Here is a 17,335-nt window from a genome sequence, read left to right as displayed (position 1 = left end):
CCTGTCGTACCTGGCCTATGAGACTGTTGCCCAGGTAACGTGTTGAGTCATGATGTCACACATGTCCTGTTAATGTCTTGATCTTCTTTGGGTGTGTGTGATTTAAAACACCTTCTTGTTTCTTTCCTTTGTTCTTCTGCAGATTGTGGATTTGTCTCTGTTGATAAAGCAGGAAATGGCTGCGAAGACCAATCCCATCAGTCATGTGATCTCTGCCAGCTACATCCACTACAACACACACACTGAGGTACACACACACACACTTAATTTACACACATCCAGTTGTTTTCAGTCAGGATGAAGAACGGTACTGTGGTCATGACTCAAATCAGAGTCCGTCTTTCTCTCCAGGTAAAGAAGGATCCAGACTCACCTGAAGCCACTCCCCCTTCCACCCCAGGCTCCTCCCACTCCTCAAAGCCCCTCCTACAGGGTAACGGCAGTCTGGACGGCCGGGCGAGACAGAGGAAACGCAAAAAGGTGTGTATTAAGTCTGCAACCTTCTTACCTGTGGAGCAGACGCTTTCATGTTTGATTGGTGTCACGTGATAAAAAGGTTGATCACTGATTGGATGTAAAGATGGACGACATGACGCCGACCCAGAAGAGAAAGAGTAGGAACGTCGAGAGAAGATGTAACTTATCAAGGTAGGTGAAGGCATGACCCGCCCTATTCTGCCTCTGATTGGCTCTTGTTGCCTCGTTGTTTGGGTTGGTAAGGTTTAGGCATGAGGAGTGATTACTGGTCAGGGTAAACCAATCAAAGGCGGAGTAGGGTGGGACATGCCTTCACCTGCCAACAAAACAAAGAATCTGCCATCCATCGTCATGAACAGTCAATGGTTGTGATTGTAATAGTGAGCAGCAACAACAACAACAACAACACACCCACAGAAACAACAAACAAACGACGACGTCTGTGATCTGTTTCAGAGCTGTGCGGCTGCAGTGGAACCTCCCAGTGGAGCAATCCAGCCCTGTCACATCAGAGAGGCCATCAGGAGATACAACTACAGACACACAGTATGGACACACACACACACACACAGCAGGACTCTCATTCATCCAGGTCAGGGTTCTTCTAAGTGCTTCCAAAGGCAGCTGGACTTGCTTGTGGTTCTAGAAGACGTTCCGCCTCTCGTCCAAAAGGCTTCTTCAGTTCTGACTGACTGACGGTGAGTCCCAGGCATTTGTCCTCTTGCAGAATCATAGCTCCGCCCAGCCACCCTAACCACTCACATGACGCTGGGCAGAGTCACCGTCAGTCAGTCAGAACTGAAGAAGCCTTTTGGACGAGAGGTGGAACGTCTTCTAGAACCACAAGCAAGTCCACCTGCCTTTGGAAGCACTTGGAAGAACCCTGACCTGGATGAATGAGAGTCTTTTCGTGTTAGTATTGTGATTCAAAATGTCTCCTTTAAGAACACCTGATTCAGTGGGAGTGGACAGTAAGACACTGTACTTTAAAATAAACCTCTTTGTCTCTCAGAGTGCTTACTGGAGGAGTGGGATGGCCTTCCTCACCTGCTGAAGACTTTCATTCTTACCTGCATGAATAATTGTTTTGTTCTACTGTTGTAATAAAGACTTTTCTTTCAGCTCGACTTTGTGTTTCTGTCCTGAGTTGTTAAAATATGCCAGATTCCTGTTTGTTAGTTACATCTGATGGTTTGGACTCAAGTAAAATCACTTAACCCCACGTTGTCATTGTTGAAAAGAAACTTTATTGGTCACTAATACAGAAACACAAGGGACTACTGAGCATGCTCAAAACTCAGCTTGTGACATCACAGCAACATGAGCACATGGAGGCGGGACTTATCTCTGGAATTACTGCGAATGTTGAAAAATGACAGAAGGGTTCAATACCACAAATCGGAGGACTGAAGAGCGAGAGAACATTTTCTCTCAGCAGCTCTTAGCTTCACATCAGCACCTCCATGAGTGTTTGAGTGTGTGTAGCATGAATGTGTGTGTGTGGCTCAGTACTTCTGAGCACTGTTGAGTATCGCCTCCCTCTCCATCAGCAGCTCTCCATATCTCTGCTGAAGCTCTCGCTCTCTCTCCATCTGCCTCTCCACGTCCTCCCGCAGAGCCTACAACAGACACAAACACACGATAAACAATGAAACCCAGAGATCTGACAATTAGCTTTCATTTTCTGAGAGGTAAAGACGTCTGATTGGCTGATGCAACAGAAGGTCATAAACTGTGTGTGAGGTCAGAGCTTCCACAGTTTGAAAGAGGTGTGAAATCTTAAAAATGTCTGACCAGCAGACCCAGAGAGATTCAATTTAAAACAGTTATTTTTCACATTTGAGAACCCACAATTCTACATGTTTCGCTTTTCCATCAAAGACCTAATTAATTAATCAGTTATCAACACTGACAAATCGATTGACTGATCAGAGCCGAGTGCCATGAAGCTTCTCACCTCTTGTCTCCTGGGAATCGCAGTGTCTTCTTGCTTCTTCAGCTGACTGAAGGTCTGTAGCTCTGTGGCTGCCTGCTCCACCTGGTGGCCACCATGAGTATAACACCATTATTACAATAATACAACATACAATTTCCAAAAATCACACGGCTTTATACACGACTATAAACTACAGCCTGCAGGGAAACCGACTACAAAGTAGCTGGTTAATATTTCACAGATTGATTTTTTAGCTAATTCTTCACTGATAAGCTGTAAAATGACAAACAAGCCATGAATGTCTGGAGAAGAGAAAACAAGCCCAGGCTGACCCCGGCAGACGTTCAGTACCTGTTCCCAGAGTTCATTGTGCTGCTTCAGGAGCCCCAGTGCTCTGGACTGGAAGCCTCCCAGCAGGATTTTGAGCTTCTTCTCCAGTTTGGCTGCTTTGCGGGCCTCTGCTGTCATGTGGCCACGGTTCACCTGGAGGGAGACGGACGGCAGTGTTTCATAAAGATGTAGCCGTTTCAAAACTGGAAAGTGATGCATTCAGGGTCAAGTTCTTTTAGTTTTCTGTGTGTCTGTGTTTTCTCACATCGAGTTTTTTCTCCAGGCTTTCGATTCGGTCTTTCTTTGATGCCAGGTTAGCTCTGGTGTACCTGTTCTGAGCCGGTAGATATAAAACCTGCAGAGGGAAAGAAGCAGAAGAACAAACACTGACTGACTAAACGCTGATTTCATGTGAGCGTTAAGGTCGATAAAGGTCGTCTGTCTTTGGGGCCGGATGATTCTCTCTCACTTACCTGTCCGTAGCATTCCTCCCACACCTGGCTGTAGGCCTCCATGCTGAGATCACCGTGGCCCATTCCTGCCTTCACCACCTCCATTTCTGCTGCCAGCATCATCTTTGCCTGTTTATGAACACACATCATAAAGAATCACTCATGTCTGCAGGTTACACTGCAGCTAGACGTCCAGTTTTGACAGTGTTGGCGGTAAATCAATGTTAACAGAGCCACTGATGTGTGCGTTACCTGCTCCATGTCCTCCGGGCTGACTGGTTTGTAGGGGTGCGTTTCCAGGTACGCTATGTGTGACGCGTTGTTGGACGTAGAGGCGGGGCCTCTGCTTTTGCCGCGCTGCAGCTGACTGGCTGAGTTGGCTGACGGGTGGTGCAGGCAGTCCTGGTGCAGCATGGTGATCATTTCCTGTTTGATCAGCTCCTCGGCCAGCTGGAGGTCCATCAGCGGCTCCATGGACGTGGGACGGAGGACGGACTCGTTCACCTGCAGAGACAGACGGTTGTTTTTTCATCAGAAAAACAACATGAGCGCGCTGAAGCACACACCGTCCTGCTGGATTTCTGTCTGAGGGTCGGCGGTTTTCACACCGTCATCCAGCAGGAAGTGAAGGAAGTGTGTTTGTTAGTGAGTGTGTTTGTTACCTCGCTGGGTCTCGGCAGATTCCTCTGAACGGCAGTGTGTCGCAGCTTCAGCTCCTTCTCTCTTTCCGCCTCCCGCTGAGCCTGACGCACACACACACACACACACACACACACACACACAGATTAAACATTTTTTCATATGCCTTATACACACAGGGGTTTATATTTATAGTTTATGTTATATAGATGCACTCAAAAAAAATCATGTGCTCCCTTGAGTGAAGCTCCAGTGGTAACGTGTGTGTGTGCGTGTGTGTGCAGCGTGTGTACCTGCTTGCGTGCCTCCACGTCTGCAGAGTCCTCTATGAATCCTGTCTCGGTCTCCGTCTCTTCGAGCTCCTTCTCTGCGTTTTCCGGAAGAACGATCTCAAAGTCGTTCTTGGGAACAGGAAGTGACATCAGGCCCTGCCTCAGCTGCTGCAGGCTTTCCCTTTGCTGTGTGTGAGCGGAGAGAGACAGCACTTCATTCACATTCTCATTTTACTTACTATTAGAAAACCTTCTTTGCGTCACTTTTGTTTAAATTTTATTTTACCTGTTTTGTATTTACTAAACACAAAACACCGTTTCTCATCAGGAAACTTGCGTGAATGTTTAATTCCACACATTCAACAGTGAGTTGTGTATTGAAGCGTTACGTGTGTACAGAGAGTGTATTTATTTACCAGGTGTTTAGCGTACGCAGGGTCAGCCAGTTGTTCCTCACTGTTAATATTCAGTTTGTCCCTCAGCGGCGTGCGGCCGGGGGTCAAACCCGGGGTCACAGGCCCACGTGGGGTCATCCCTCCCCCAGCTTGAGGGGTCATGCCCTCCTGCCCCTGACCTGGTCCAGGGGTTCTGTTAGATGCGACATGACGGTGAACGTTAGCATGAACAGCACAGCTGGTTTGGCAGTGTCATATCAGCACAGCTGTGGCGGCGTCGCTACCTGAACGGCGTGCTGAGAACAGTGTTGGGTGTCTGGATCTGCTGACGCTGAGGAGTCACTCCGCTGAAGTCGCTCTCATGAAGCGGAGTGTTGAGGCCTCCCTTCAGAGGGGTGTCGATGTTGGTCAGAGCCATCAGGTTCTGGGCTTCCTGGAAATCCAGACAGACACAGGGCGTAAATATTCACCACAGAGCGTTTCCTGATATTCAAAGACGAGTGTGTGAGCTGTGCCATGAGTGATATCTGATCACGGTGATATCAGTAAATCAGGCTTATTTCAGACATTTGTCTGTTATAAACTGATTCAGAAAGAAATGAAACAAAGAAAAAAATGCAAAGATTAGTCAAAATATCCTTAAAAAAGAGGAAAAGTTGCACATAAACGCACCAGTTTTTAGCAATGATCTCTGAATATTGACATCATCAGCTGTGACACATTTAAGCTAAATTACATTTTGTTTTTGCATAACAGAGACAACATCTCTAGTGATCCTGCAGGTCTGTGATGAGCCTGTATGAGCTCAAATTCTAACGTTTCATTGAGAGCTTACTGATCAACAACAGGTTTCATTACAGACATCACAGAAACCATCACTGATGCAGTCACACATTGATTAAAATACAGGTGAAATATCCTTTGAAGGAGCAGTTTCCCGCCTGGAAACACCTTCAGCAGAGTATCTGCAGACTTTAGTGTGTTGGCTACCTGCAGTATCCTGTCCTGGACGGTGGGGGTGCGTGGGGTACGCAGCCCCGTTGTCATGGTGTTGGTGACGCTGTACTCTGACAAGAGGGCCGAGGATGCTGAGTTGCCGCTTTCGCTCTCCTCCGCAGCCTGGCGGGCGACCTCGCTGGCGACGCCCAATTTGACGACTTCCTCCAGCTCAGCATCACTGATCTACGAAGAACGTTGAATGACATGGAGATAAATTCTGGTGAAATATCAAATACTCAGTGTGCTTAACATAAATCAAGCATATCGGTCAGTCTGACAGATTTACGGCACATTACAGCTGAAGCAGTCCAGGTGTGGTTACCTGTGGTGCAGGTAAGACCAGTTTGGAGCGTTTCTTGGTGAACTCGGCGACTCCGCTGGTCTGCAGGATGGCAGATGGGAGATCACTCTCCTTCTTCTTCTTGATCTTCTGTTTGTCTTTCTTCCTCTCCTTCTCCTCTTGCTCACTACCCACAAACCAAAAACAGTTTAGCACAAGTTCAGTGTGTGTGTGTGTGTGTCTACTGTTTGTGTGTCCTCATAACGTACAATCAATCACACCCATCGTTTGTTTACACTTTAACGCTTTGTGTATATGAAACTGATCAGTGCTGACATGCTCTTATTTAAAGCATCCATCTCTGCTGTGTATTCACTGTACTTCTGTGTGTGTGTGTGTGTGTGTGCGTGTGTGTGTGTGCAGAGAGCACCGTGTGTGATGTTACTGACCTGCGCAGTTCTCCGTCCAGGTGCTGCTGTCTGAGTCGTTTGAAGTTCGGCTCCAGAGGGACGTACTGCTCCATGCTGGTGTCATAAAAACCCTTAAAGTCAACAAAATCCAACAGTTAATAAATTCAGTTGAAGCACGATGACGTCGGGTTCTGTTCGGTCGAAGGGAATCTGCTGATTTACCGGTGCAGGTTTCTTTTCGAAGGGGATTTCAGCGTTGTAGTCGACCCCCCTCTTCTTCTTCCTCTTCTTCTGAACATCGATTCCTGCGGCTCTCAGCTCTCTGCGCTTCTGCAGAGCCGCCAACCGTCTGCAGCACGAAGGGACGGACACTGAATCATGGCTACTGCTGCTGTGCTCGTCAGCAACTTTACAGATTTTCAATTAGTATAGATACAACTGAGAGCATCAGGACTGAAAAACTATTATTAAATTTCAGAGGAAAATGTTTGAATAATAAATAATAACCCAGTAGTGTGTGTGTGTGTGTGTATGTGTGTGTGTCTCACCTGGCTTCCTCCAGCTGTTTCTCTCGGGCCTTCCTCTTGGCCTTCTTGCCCTGGGTGTTGGCCAGTCGAGCCCTGGCCTCTGACAGCATCTCCAACTCATCTACAGACAGACAGACAGACAGACAGACAGAAGTCATTTATTGTTTTAGGACACACATGATGTCTGCAGTCTCCTGCAGCCACAGATACGAAAGAAAACTTGGATTTGATTTATTTGAAATGATGCAAGCACCCAGAGGATGATCACAGTATTTACTGCATACCAAATTCTTCTTAAGAGTAACTGAGAATTTCAACAATCACTACTAATAATATAAAAGACGACTGTGAGAGCATATGAGTACGCAGATATTCTAACATTCAGGATATATTGTGCTCCTTTGTTTGGATAAAGTTCAACCTAAAGTTTCAGGTGGAGGTCGGTCTCTCCATCACTGTCTGCAGTGTGTTGACGTACCTTCGTCCATGTCCACAGGGTCGGGTCTGGCAGGCTTAGTCTCAGGATTAGGGTCGATCTCTCCTGGTTTTAACTTCCTCGGATCGTCTCCCACTTCTTCCTCATTGTCTCTTTGCGCTGCCTTGTCTCTAAACACACATGCATGCAAACACACATACACGGTGAATCCACAGCATTTCTGATGATCTTCACTCACTTGAAGTGGAGTGTGTAGACGTGTTTTAAATCAAGTGAGATCTTACAGCAGGTATTCATAGTGCTCCAGACACTGGGCAGCAGTGCGTCCTATGATAGGAGCAATGGTCCTCCACTGAGTGGGCATCAGCTTGGCCAAATGAAGCAGCTTCTCCTCCTCCTCTCTGGACCATTCCGTCTTCTTGATGCTGGGGTCCAACCACTCGTACCTGCAGACAGACACGAAGCAAACAGACAGAGCCCTTAATTTAAACATGTAATCTAACCAAGATGAAGACCTCAGTAACAAACACAGAGAGAAGACAAAAACAAAGTCAGTTATACACGAGCTCATGCAAACAAGAAACACCAGAACAATCACAGAGGTTGAGAAAAAATTCCGATATTAGCAGTTTTAAATGTTTGCAGTGAATTTACTCTTATTTGCATCCCGTCTTGATGAACTCACCATCTGGCTTTACACTGTTTGGCAGACTTGCGGTGCAGCAGGGAGGCAATACGGGACCACTGGTTTTTGCCATATTTCATCACCGCTGCCTTGAGGATCTCATCCTGGAAAATATGGACAGAAACACATTCATAAGTATTACACCGCCACGTCTTTGATTCAATCCGACGTACCGTTTGTTAACACTGACGATCGATAACTGCTATGGTGAAACAGATACTCTCGCTGCTATTCTCTCTTGCCGTTAGCTCACTTGCTAACACTTGCAAAGTTTGGTGGGCTGTAGTAATGGCTGCTAACGGCATAGCCATCTTCGCTGATAAATTTGAACGCGTTACCATTTACACAACTTCACACAAACGATAACTAAACAATTTCGACATAGCTGGCAGCAGCATAAACAAAGTAAACTCGCTAAACGGGCAAAATCCCGTTTAGCAAACAGCTAGCTTCATGCTAACTCAGACTCATAGATTTACTATTGGGGTTAGCATCATGCTAACACAGCTAGCCATGTAAACACGTACCTCCGTGTTGCGCCAGACGCCTCCTTTTATCATAATTCGCGGCATCTTGACGGCTGGTTGCTCTCTCCTCCCTCAGTAAAACTGTTAAATCTGATATTCCACCAGTTATGAAGATCAGTGGCGCTCACAGTTTACACTGAATGAACATCCAACATACAGAGAAATGCGAGGGAGCCACGAACGTGCGCCACACCGGAAGCTTATGTCGCAGAATTCAACGAGTCCGCCGAAAGGCATTGTGGGTATTATTCTACAGGTGTCATGAGGGGGTCTGTCCTCAACGACCAGTGTCCACCAAACCACAACATGAGCCGAAACGTAGTTCTTCCTTTTTCTCTTTATTTTTGCGACGTCTAAACTAAACACAACCGTACCATTAGCCCAACATCGCCATAACTAACCGGGCCCAGCCACAACCACAGAGGGCGACGGTTCAGGGACATTTTTGGAACATAACTCCAGGCTAACCTAAAACCTCAGTCTGTGCTTTGTTTTCAAGCTTTTTATGCAAATACACAGTGATATATCTTTGTTTGGTGTTGACACATTTAGGTCAATAGGGTCAAAGTTTAAGTTACACTGAATATACGTGATAATATTATTACAAGAAATAAAAATAATAGATTAGCTAATAAATTACTCGTCATATGCAAGTAATCATGAGAAGCATTGACAACCTGCCATATCACTTTATGAATTTGTTGTTTATGAATTTGTGACACAACTGCTCATATGTTCCTATCATCCATTTGCAAACCTACACACAGAATATGTAAACTAGTATTTAGGAACTGCTGTCATCACTCACATACAACTCACACCTGAGCAGTCACATGGTTTTCATTTGATGTCGCAGTTCATCTGCTTGTAGCCTCTTTGACTGCACTTTCTCAGTGTTAATGTTAATGGTGCGAGAGGAGGCCATTTAGATGACATAACCCCTCTGAAACTGCATATAAAAGAGCATAGATTAAGTCATTGTGAGGGGTCAAACAAGCTCTAAATGTTTATTTTGTATTAAAATCAAGCACTGCTTTGGGAACACTCACTGCTGCAACATGACACCAAGGCCTGCTGCTCGCTGCTTTTCACGAAGTGTGACTTTGTCTTTACAGCCACTCATTACTATAAGCACTACAAACAGCAGTCAGATATCTGGAGCGATGATGTTTTTATTTCAACTCGGTATCTGAGGTACATATTTACTGACTTCACACAAATGATACCAGGCTACATGTATGTTCTTCACACGTTAGCACAACACGGCGAACACTTACATCAACATGACAACAGACATGCACGAACGAGGCAGAGACGGGAGCGAGCGCTGGAGGCTGGCCGCACCGGCCAACCACTGGCCAGAACACAAAGAACCAACCAATCACAATGGGTGATATTACCGACTGGACGGGGTGTCGGGGCGAGGAGAGGACGAGGGGGAACAGATGAGGGGAGGAGGTGAGGGAGAGTAAAAGAGGAGAGGGGCTAATACCTAAAATATTAAGACAAACCGTAACACTGAGCACCATAATAAACAATAAATAATATCTTCAGTATTGACAATAAATATTAATCATCTCATAAATAACATTATTATTCCTTTTCAATTATCTTAAATCTGTTATGATCTGCGCACTTTCCCGTCAGATATTATGATTCACCGTACTGTGGTGGACACACACACACACACACACACACACACACACACTCTCTCTCTCTCTCTCTCTCGCACACACACACCTTTTAAATCCATTCTTTCAGAACAATTCAGTCCAGTGTTACGAGAGCAATACTGCAGGACCGGGGACACAGGGGCGTCTAAAGGTGGTTTTAAGGGGATGCTTAGCTAGTTGGGGTCACATGCAGACTGATATGTACAACTGTAAACTCCCTCAGTCCCACCCTCCCTCATACCCCCCTTTCTTCTCATCGTTCTTCTTCTCTCATCTCCTTCTTCTCCATCTTTCTCCTTTCTCTTCATTTTACCACCCCCTCTCCCCCCGTCTCCCTCCCTTTCTCCCCTATCTCTACGTTGGTCTATTTCAGGTCCCCGGCGTCTCCCTGGATGGTCTTTTTGATGCGGAGCAGCATGGTGGTCAACCACTGGTCCAGGCGAGACACCGAGTCGAACTCCTTGACGGCCTCCGTGAACGCCTCGCTGTTCTGCTCCTCGTGAGCTTCTAGGAGTTTCTGTGGCAACATGATCATAATTCATTTGTTGGCTATTTTCACATTATTCATGCAGTGATGATGATGATGTCACAGTGTTTTCAACCTTTATGGATTCAGCCATATGACCATAATTATATAATTAGAATGAATAATTATTATACGATTCTAATTATTCTAATTATATTCTAATACTACCCAGGTGACGTCAGTGCTATGACATGGAGGACTCATTAAAAGAAATGATCAACTGTATCACCTCAGGTTTGTAGAAGACATTTCTTGCTCTTAATGAGAACTCTTTATGAACACTCAGCCAATCAGAAGCCTTTTCTCACGCACTGACGAGTTCGCTCAGGTGAGCCTGTTACAGATTACGTTACGAAATGTCAGCAATGACGAGAAAGAGATGAAGAAAAAAGAAATTTACCTTTAACAGTTTGAGCTCTCTGGAGTCTGAGAAGGCTGGAAACATCTCCTCATACTTCTCTATGGCCAACTGAAACACACACACACACACACACACACACACACACACAAATGTAGTAATATTAGCTACCATACAGGACTTTAAGATATTTAAAACTGTCACTTGGCATCCTTTATGTGTGTGTATCAGGATGCATGTGTGCAGGTGGCTGTCTGCCTGTCTCTGTATGAGCTCAGGTATGTGTGCGTGTGTGTGTGTGTGTGTGTGTGTGTGTGCGTGTTACCTTGGCGTTCAGCTCGTCCACTATGAAGTGACACAGCGAAGCCTTGAAGAAATACTCTTTAGCGTTGTACTTCAACAGAGGATTGTCCATGGTGCTCATAGCAACCTAAAACACACACACACACACACACACACACACACACACACACACACAAATGCAGAGACACACCAAATTTCTGACTTTTAAAGCAGAATTTGATCCAATGGTTCTTAAGTGTTAATCTAATTTAATGGGACTTTAAACTGTGACGTTTGACTTGTTCAGTAAGAAAAGTTCGATATAAATAAAGTTTATTCATATCATAGACGAAACTACCTCATGACACCTTACATTACAGTGTGATCAAGTAGGATTTACATTTTATCCATGAGTCTGATATCCATTAAAGGGACAGCGTCACACAGGTGTGGTAATCATTCTGCACTCAGCTGTTACCTGCTCATAGATTTCAATAGCTTTCTGGTACTGCTCCAGCTGAGCGCTGTAGTGTCCCACCTTCAGAAGACATTTATTGGCTGAGCTGAAACACAAAGAAACCCCCAAGTTAACTGACTGTATGTGATTGATCAGCGTTTCCACCTTAATGCTCACTGGCTGAAAGTAAAACGAGGAACATCTTCCAGACGTCTGATTTCGATGAGGGACGACGTCTGACTCGGCCTCCAGGCTTCACTGTCATCTCTCGGTGGGGGTGGGAGTGACCACCTCATTACCTCTTAGTGTGACTCGCTGCACTAGTGTCCAAAATATTAGTGCACTGCCACCGGTAAAAGTATAGATACTCTATTTATACTACATACATGCATGATTATATATTGTCACATAGTAAACAGCTACAACTAATGAGTTTTTTTCATTAATCAATTTTCCAATTATTTTCTGAGATACTTGAATCAAACAGTCCGACACACAAATATGTTCACATTACTGTAATGCAGTGATATAGTAATGTGATGCAGTAATTTTGCTCAAAAATGCACCCAGACTGTCAATAGATGATCAAAATATTCTGTTAACAGATGAACTGATTAATCCATTGCTGTGTGTGTGTGTGTGTGTGTGTGTGTGTGTGTGTGTGTGTGTGTTTTGTACGTCAGTTCAGCTCAAACAGCACATTTACCTGTTCGACTCTTCTCCCTTATAGTAGTCTGCCGCCTGCTCATAGTGGGCGATGGCCTGACGAAAAAACAAAACAGACGTCAGCACAGATCAGATTTCACGTTCAATGACAACGACCTGATTTTACACGCCCCACCCCCACCCCCACACCCCCACACCCCCACACCCCCAACGCACCTTCTCAATATCAACCAGCTCAGACTCATAAATCTCTGCTATAGTGATGTGATGCTTGGCTGCAATGGTGAACCGGCCCTGTAAGCAACACACACACACACACACACACACACACACAGCGTATTGTTCAAAGATAAGAATAGTCGTCTCAGGGCGGAGCGGTTCAATGGCTGAGGCAGAGCTTACCATGTCAGTGTAGATGTCAATGGCCTGATTTAGACAGTTGATGGCCTCTGGAAGCAGACAGATAAGAAGGAGGAACGTTAGAAAACGAGTCCGCTGAAGCTTCCGAGTCCACAAAGTCAAATTAAACTCCTTCAGCTTCCTCCCACTGTGACTCCTAACCTGCTAACCGACAGTATTTTATTAAGCTCGTCACAGGAAGGCTGTTACAGCATAACCCAGATACCAGCTTCTAAAAGCAAGCCAGGGACCCACTTTACTGTTCCAGCAGCACCACCTCAGGGTCCAGACTCTCCCTGCCAAGTGAAACAGAGGCTTCCCCTTTCATCATAACTATGGAGGCGAAGAGGCAGTTAAACACCGGCGCTGGAAGAAGCACTCTGTTTTTTTTCATTAAAGAAAGCAAGTAAAAATAGCAACACCACAGTGTGGACGTACGCAGGTAAAAGTCCTGCATTCAACATTTGACTGAAGTAGAAAAATACGAGCACCAAAATATACCTGAGGTAGGAAAAGTGAAAGTATTGAACGTGCAGTGGATCATCTGATTCTTAGAGACTGATAATGGAAATGGTCTAATCCTCAAATGTTTCTGAAAGCTGGACTGAACCATTGATTCAACATGTCTGTCTGAGCTGAGTTTGATTAAAAATGACGCCAAGATCTCCGCAGTCTTACTGGATGGGACCGAGAGCGGAGGCTGACGGATGTTTGTTCGGACCACCTCGACCTGCCATCGTCATCTCTGTTCATGAAGGATGTTTGCAGGGTTGCAGCTTAAGTCCGACTGGTCTGATAAGATAAGTGATGTCCAAATCCAGATTATAATAAGACCAATAATCTGAGCGTTAACTTGTTTGTGTGCTTTGGGCCAAACAGCAACTCCTGATGTAACGATCAGATACACACATCTTAATTCAGAGCAACTGCGACACAACAGAGCTGCAAAGGTCCTGATACCTTAATTAACTCTGTGTGTGTGTGTGTGTGTGTGTGTGTGTGTGTGTGTGTGTGTGTGAGACAGCAGCTCTCACCCTGTGGGTCGGCCTTCTTGTAGGCGTTGCCGGCGTCGACAAAGCTGGTGGCGGAGTCCAGTTTGTTCTGCAGCTGCATGTGGAGCCGAGCAGCCTGACAGAATGCATTCCCCGCAGCTAGACACACACACACACACACACACACACACACACACACACACACACACACACACAGTCACAGTTTGAAGGGGACAAGCCAAATGCAAACGCACTCCAAACACTCCTCATTTTTTAACTTGCGCCCTCGCCGGACGACGTGACCGTGTTCACGATTCAGTGTGTCGACACGTCGCAGCAGAACCTTCAGAACTCACATCTAAACGGCTCAATGCTGCTCAGCGGGAGCTATTATTGGCACATCGAGAGCGCTCGCCGCTTTCCGCAGCCATGAACGTCTCAGTTATTTGCTCACACTGTGCTGAATTTTCATGTGTGAGTCCAGCGTGTGTGTGCATGTTTGAAGCTGTCGTACTCTGCGCAGGCTGGTGAATCATTTACATGCCGTTAAAATGTGGATGAGAAGAAACATTGAAATCAATGCATGTCTGTGTGTGGGTGTTAGTGTGGGAGTTTGTTTGTTTGTGCAGAGATTTATGTGTGTTTGTTATGCAGTATGAAGATGTGACGTATATACAGCGTGTGTGTGTGTGTGTGTGTGTGTGTGTGTGTGTGTGTGTGTCACCTACCACTCCAGTTCTTTGCCATCTTAAACATGTTGGCTGCTCTGGCATACATTTCACAGGCATCCTCCACCTTATGGTTTCCCCTATAAAGCGCGCGCACGCACACACACACACACACACACACACACACACACACACACACACACGAGCACAAGCAAAAACAAATTAAAATAATTTCCTTTTTCCTAATTTTTTTTAAACTTCTTGAGCTCAAACGTGTGTGATGCCTTTAAAAATGATCATTTTCCAAACGTTCTCTGTAATGTTGCGACTGTCACATCGCCTGTTTTTTAAGTAGCACGCTGTTTTGTCCAGCTGAAGGACGTCATGTTAGAGGGCAGCTGAGGTAAACTCACCCTGCAGCTGAAACTCCCAAAAATCTAGTATTTTCCCTCCTATGAGGCATAAATTTGTTGTTTTTTAGCGCAGCATGAAGAGAAATACAACTCAGACAGACCCCAGTGTCGTATCTGACTCATGTTTATTCTTATCCAGCTTATGCTTTATATCTGATTTGTGGCTGCAGCATGAAGTAGCTCGCACAGAGTTTACTGTGCATCACTCAGCATGGGACAGAGCTCTGACTTTGCAGCTCTCCGTCTATTTGATGAAGAAGAACCCACCCGGGGGACGCTGAATCAAACAGCCGAGATCCCAAATTGAGATTTATTGCATGCAAGTGCAGAACATTCATGCATTTTTATTTGCCTTAATAGAATTTCATCTGCTAAATGTGATTTCCAGCCGTTACTGCATCCACAAAGTTGATATCTTTCTGTGCATTTCCAGAAGTGGCTGAGGGAAGCTGAAGTTTTTACTTCAGGGGAAAGAGTGACAGTCGGCGTCTGACAGTGGAAACTTTCAAGGATCCACCAGCTGCAGAAAAACATGCAACGATGCAACGAAGATATCAAATCATGTTTATTCTGCTACAAACGGATGCTGCAAACCGTCCAAAGCTCCTCTTCAGAAGGACATTTCCTCTAAACAGATTTCATAAAATAAACATCACATGTTCTCTACATGTGTGTCAAATGAATGGGGCTCATTAAAAAAACATGCTGGAACCCATGTGGCCAAAACAGATGTGACCTATTTCAGTTCTCAGGTCTGAGGCCCGATTACAGAAGATTTGATCACGTTATCAATCTGTGACATTGATTTTGTGTCATGAAGATGGAAAATGTGGACAGATTTGAAAAAGGGGGTTCAGGTGATGGACAGCAGGGTGGTGAGAGGATTTCAACATTATGCAGCAACTATGTGAATTATTTAGGTTTAAAAACTCGGACCAGACTGGTTCCTCGAGCATCAATCAAGATGAAACTGAACAGATTAAACTGGTTTTAATGGTTTTCTTATGGCTCATTTTATGATGGTTCTTATACCTCTTTTTTATGAATTAGATTTCATGTTTGCTTCCATCATCTGAGCCTTAAACCTTGTGCATCATGCAGGTTTGTTACATCTATTACTCTATTATCTATTCTACTCTATTTTTGCTTCACTGCATTTATCTACAAGCAACAGTTCAAAGGTGAATATATAAAACAGAAGGAGTACTGTGGTTGAAACTGCTCAACATAACACTGAAGTATAGATTCTGGCTCCACCTGCAGCTCCTTCAGTTCAATACTGTGTCTCTTTAAAAGGGTCCAATCCAGAGTGAGCACTCAATCTATCAATAGCCTCAGTCAGTCAGTCAACTGATCAATCAGCCAGTTGATCAGTGAGCCTTTCTGCCTATCTATCTATCTATCTATCTATCTATCTATCTATCTATCTATCTAATTTATATTCCAGTGTGTCCATTTTACATGTAAACATCCGCCCCTCCCACACATGAAGGCCCACTCCCATCCTCTCTCTCTCTCTCTCACACACACACGGATGAAAAAAAAAAAAAAAAAAAAAAAAAAGCAGCCCCCGCATCCCCTCCGCCTGGTCCCCCTCACACCGGCCTTTCTGCGCTGCTCTCCCCGCCTCCCTGCATCTCTTCCCGGCCTCACGCTCCACACGAGCCCGCTCACTTCCACCCGCAGCGGCTGCAGCAGCCGCGCGCGACACTGGGCCACATTAACATTTGTCGTGCGTGACAGGCCACGACACGCAGGCCACATTATCTGCGATGACAGCACACATTTCTGAGACACAGCAGACGGAAAAAGACGCTGTGATCATCCTCGGATCTGTCTTAAGGACACAATGTCACAGCGAAAGTTACCAGCTCCTGGATGAACAGAGCAGATTATGGGAATAAATAAAGCAATGCAGGGTCTGATGAGGCCTCTGAGGCTCGTATCTGAACACTGCTGCACCAGTATTATGAGAATATTTCTCCGTCAAGGAAAGCAGAAGCACTTGAGGGGCTTTGATGGGCCCTGCGTGCAGGAATCTCTCCCCCATACCAAAATGAGAGAGAGGGAGGGGGAGAGCGGGGAGGTAAACAGAGACAGAGGAGAGAATGAGAGCATCCTTTACCCGAACATCCCTCCGAGGAAAGATCCGGACGCTTTGACCTTCTTGTCGGCTTCAGCCATCAGCTGCATGGCCTCCTTCTCTTTGCCGGAGTTGTCCATGGCGGGCTGGGTCCGATGGGGGGAGAACAGGCCGATGTTCCGCAGCGGACGGAGAGGAGAGCAGAGCGGAGGAGAAGGCGAGCTGGAGACGTCTCTGCTGGTGCTGATGCTGAGGCTGCAGCTCTTCTTCTACGGCGAGAGAGGAAGGTCACTTTCGAGTCTCTGCCGCCATCTGCTGGAAAGAACGGGAAAGGCAGCAGTCTCACCTGCTGGTTTCTGCTCATGCAGGGGCAGTTTTTATGCTTCCAGGTTGCCAGATATTCACCTCCAGTGCAACAGAGGTGAGTTTGATTTTGTCTGTGGCGCACATGAC

At 45.7% G+C, this 17,335-nt stretch overlaps 3 protein-coding genes across 9 annotated transcripts in view; 1 reads left to right on the top strand and 2 right to left on the bottom strand.

Moving 5' to 3' along the window:
• supt3h (SPT3 homolog, SAGA and STAGA complex component) overlaps positions 1 to 1,604 on the top strand; it is a 9,655-nt gene extending 8,051 nt beyond the window's left edge. The window contains exons 8-12 of one of the 6 annotated variants that reach the window (XM_076742877.1): positions 1 to 34; positions 143 to 247; positions 352 to 480; positions 934 to 1,023; positions 1,490 to 1,604. The exon at positions 1 to 34 is cut by the window's left edge and continues 79 nt beyond it. In XM_076742877.1, the coding sequence (XP_076598992.1) occupies positions 1 to 34; positions 143 to 247; positions 352 to 480; positions 934 to 1,023; positions 1,490 to 1,531 (400 nt within the window). In that variant the 3' untranslated portion in view covers positions 1,532 to 1,604. The other 5 variants (XM_076742879.1, XM_076742880.1, XM_076742876.1 and 2 more) reach the window with 5 other exon arrangements.
• A 103-nt stretch (positions 1,605 to 1,707) lies between these two features.
• Positions 1,708 to 8,582, bottom strand: cdc5l (CDC5 cell division cycle 5-like (S. pombe)). Its single transcript, XM_076742873.1, has 19 exons — positions 8,366 to 8,582; positions 7,839 to 7,942; positions 7,438 to 7,599; positions 7,196 to 7,323; positions 6,739 to 6,838; positions 6,413 to 6,539; positions 6,230 to 6,321; positions 5,823 to 5,967; positions 5,492 to 5,683; positions 4,786 to 4,934; positions 4,523 to 4,694; positions 4,128 to 4,292; positions 3,858 to 3,938; positions 3,448 to 3,699; positions 3,217 to 3,324; positions 3,009 to 3,098; positions 2,765 to 2,896; positions 2,435 to 2,515; positions 1,708 to 2,096 (listed from the first exon to the last, which is right to left on the bottom strand). Exons 1-19 carry the CDS (start codon positions 8,408 to 8,410, stop codon positions 1,983 to 1,985), a joined length of 2,439 nt encoding a protein of 812 aa, XP_076598988.1. The 5' UTR covers positions 8,411 to 8,582; the 3' UTR covers positions 1,708 to 1,982.
• A 937-nt stretch (positions 8,583 to 9,519) lies between these two features.
• Positions 9,520 to 17,165, bottom strand: napba (N-ethylmaleimide-sensitive factor attachment protein, beta a). 2 transcript variants are annotated; one of them, XM_076743073.1, is made up of 10 exons: positions 16,925 to 17,165; positions 14,447 to 14,526; positions 13,761 to 13,877; positions 12,730 to 12,776; positions 12,544 to 12,621; positions 12,368 to 12,423; positions 11,683 to 11,767; positions 11,248 to 11,352; positions 10,965 to 11,033; positions 9,520 to 10,555 (listed from the first exon to the last, which is right to left on the bottom strand). In XM_076743073.1, the coding sequence occupies exons 1-10, from the start codon at positions 17,020 to 17,022 to the stop codon at positions 10,403 to 10,405; spliced, it is 888 nt and encodes a 295-aa protein (XP_076599188.1). In that variant the 5' UTR covers positions 17,023 to 17,165; the 3' UTR covers positions 9,520 to 10,402. The 2 variants fall into 2 exon arrangements, with proteins under 2 accessions (XP_076599188.1, XP_076599189.1); XM_076743074.1 differs by lacking the exons at positions 12,730 to 12,776; positions 14,447 to 14,526; positions 16,925 to 17,165 and having other exon boundaries at positions 13,761 to 13,868.
• Positions 17,166 to 17,335: the final 170 nt, after the last annotated feature.

The sequence above is a fragment of the Chaetodon auriga genome, chromosome 11 (genome assembly GCF_051107435.1).
Source record: "Chaetodon auriga isolate fChaAug3 chromosome 11, fChaAug3.hap1, whole genome shotgun sequence".
Lineage (NCBI taxonomy): Eukaryota > Metazoa > Chordata > Actinopteri > Chaetodontiformes > Chaetodontidae > Chaetodon > Chaetodon auriga.
The sequence above is the reverse complement of the archived record's forward strand: the minus strand, read 5'-3'. Positions and strand labels throughout refer to the sequence as shown.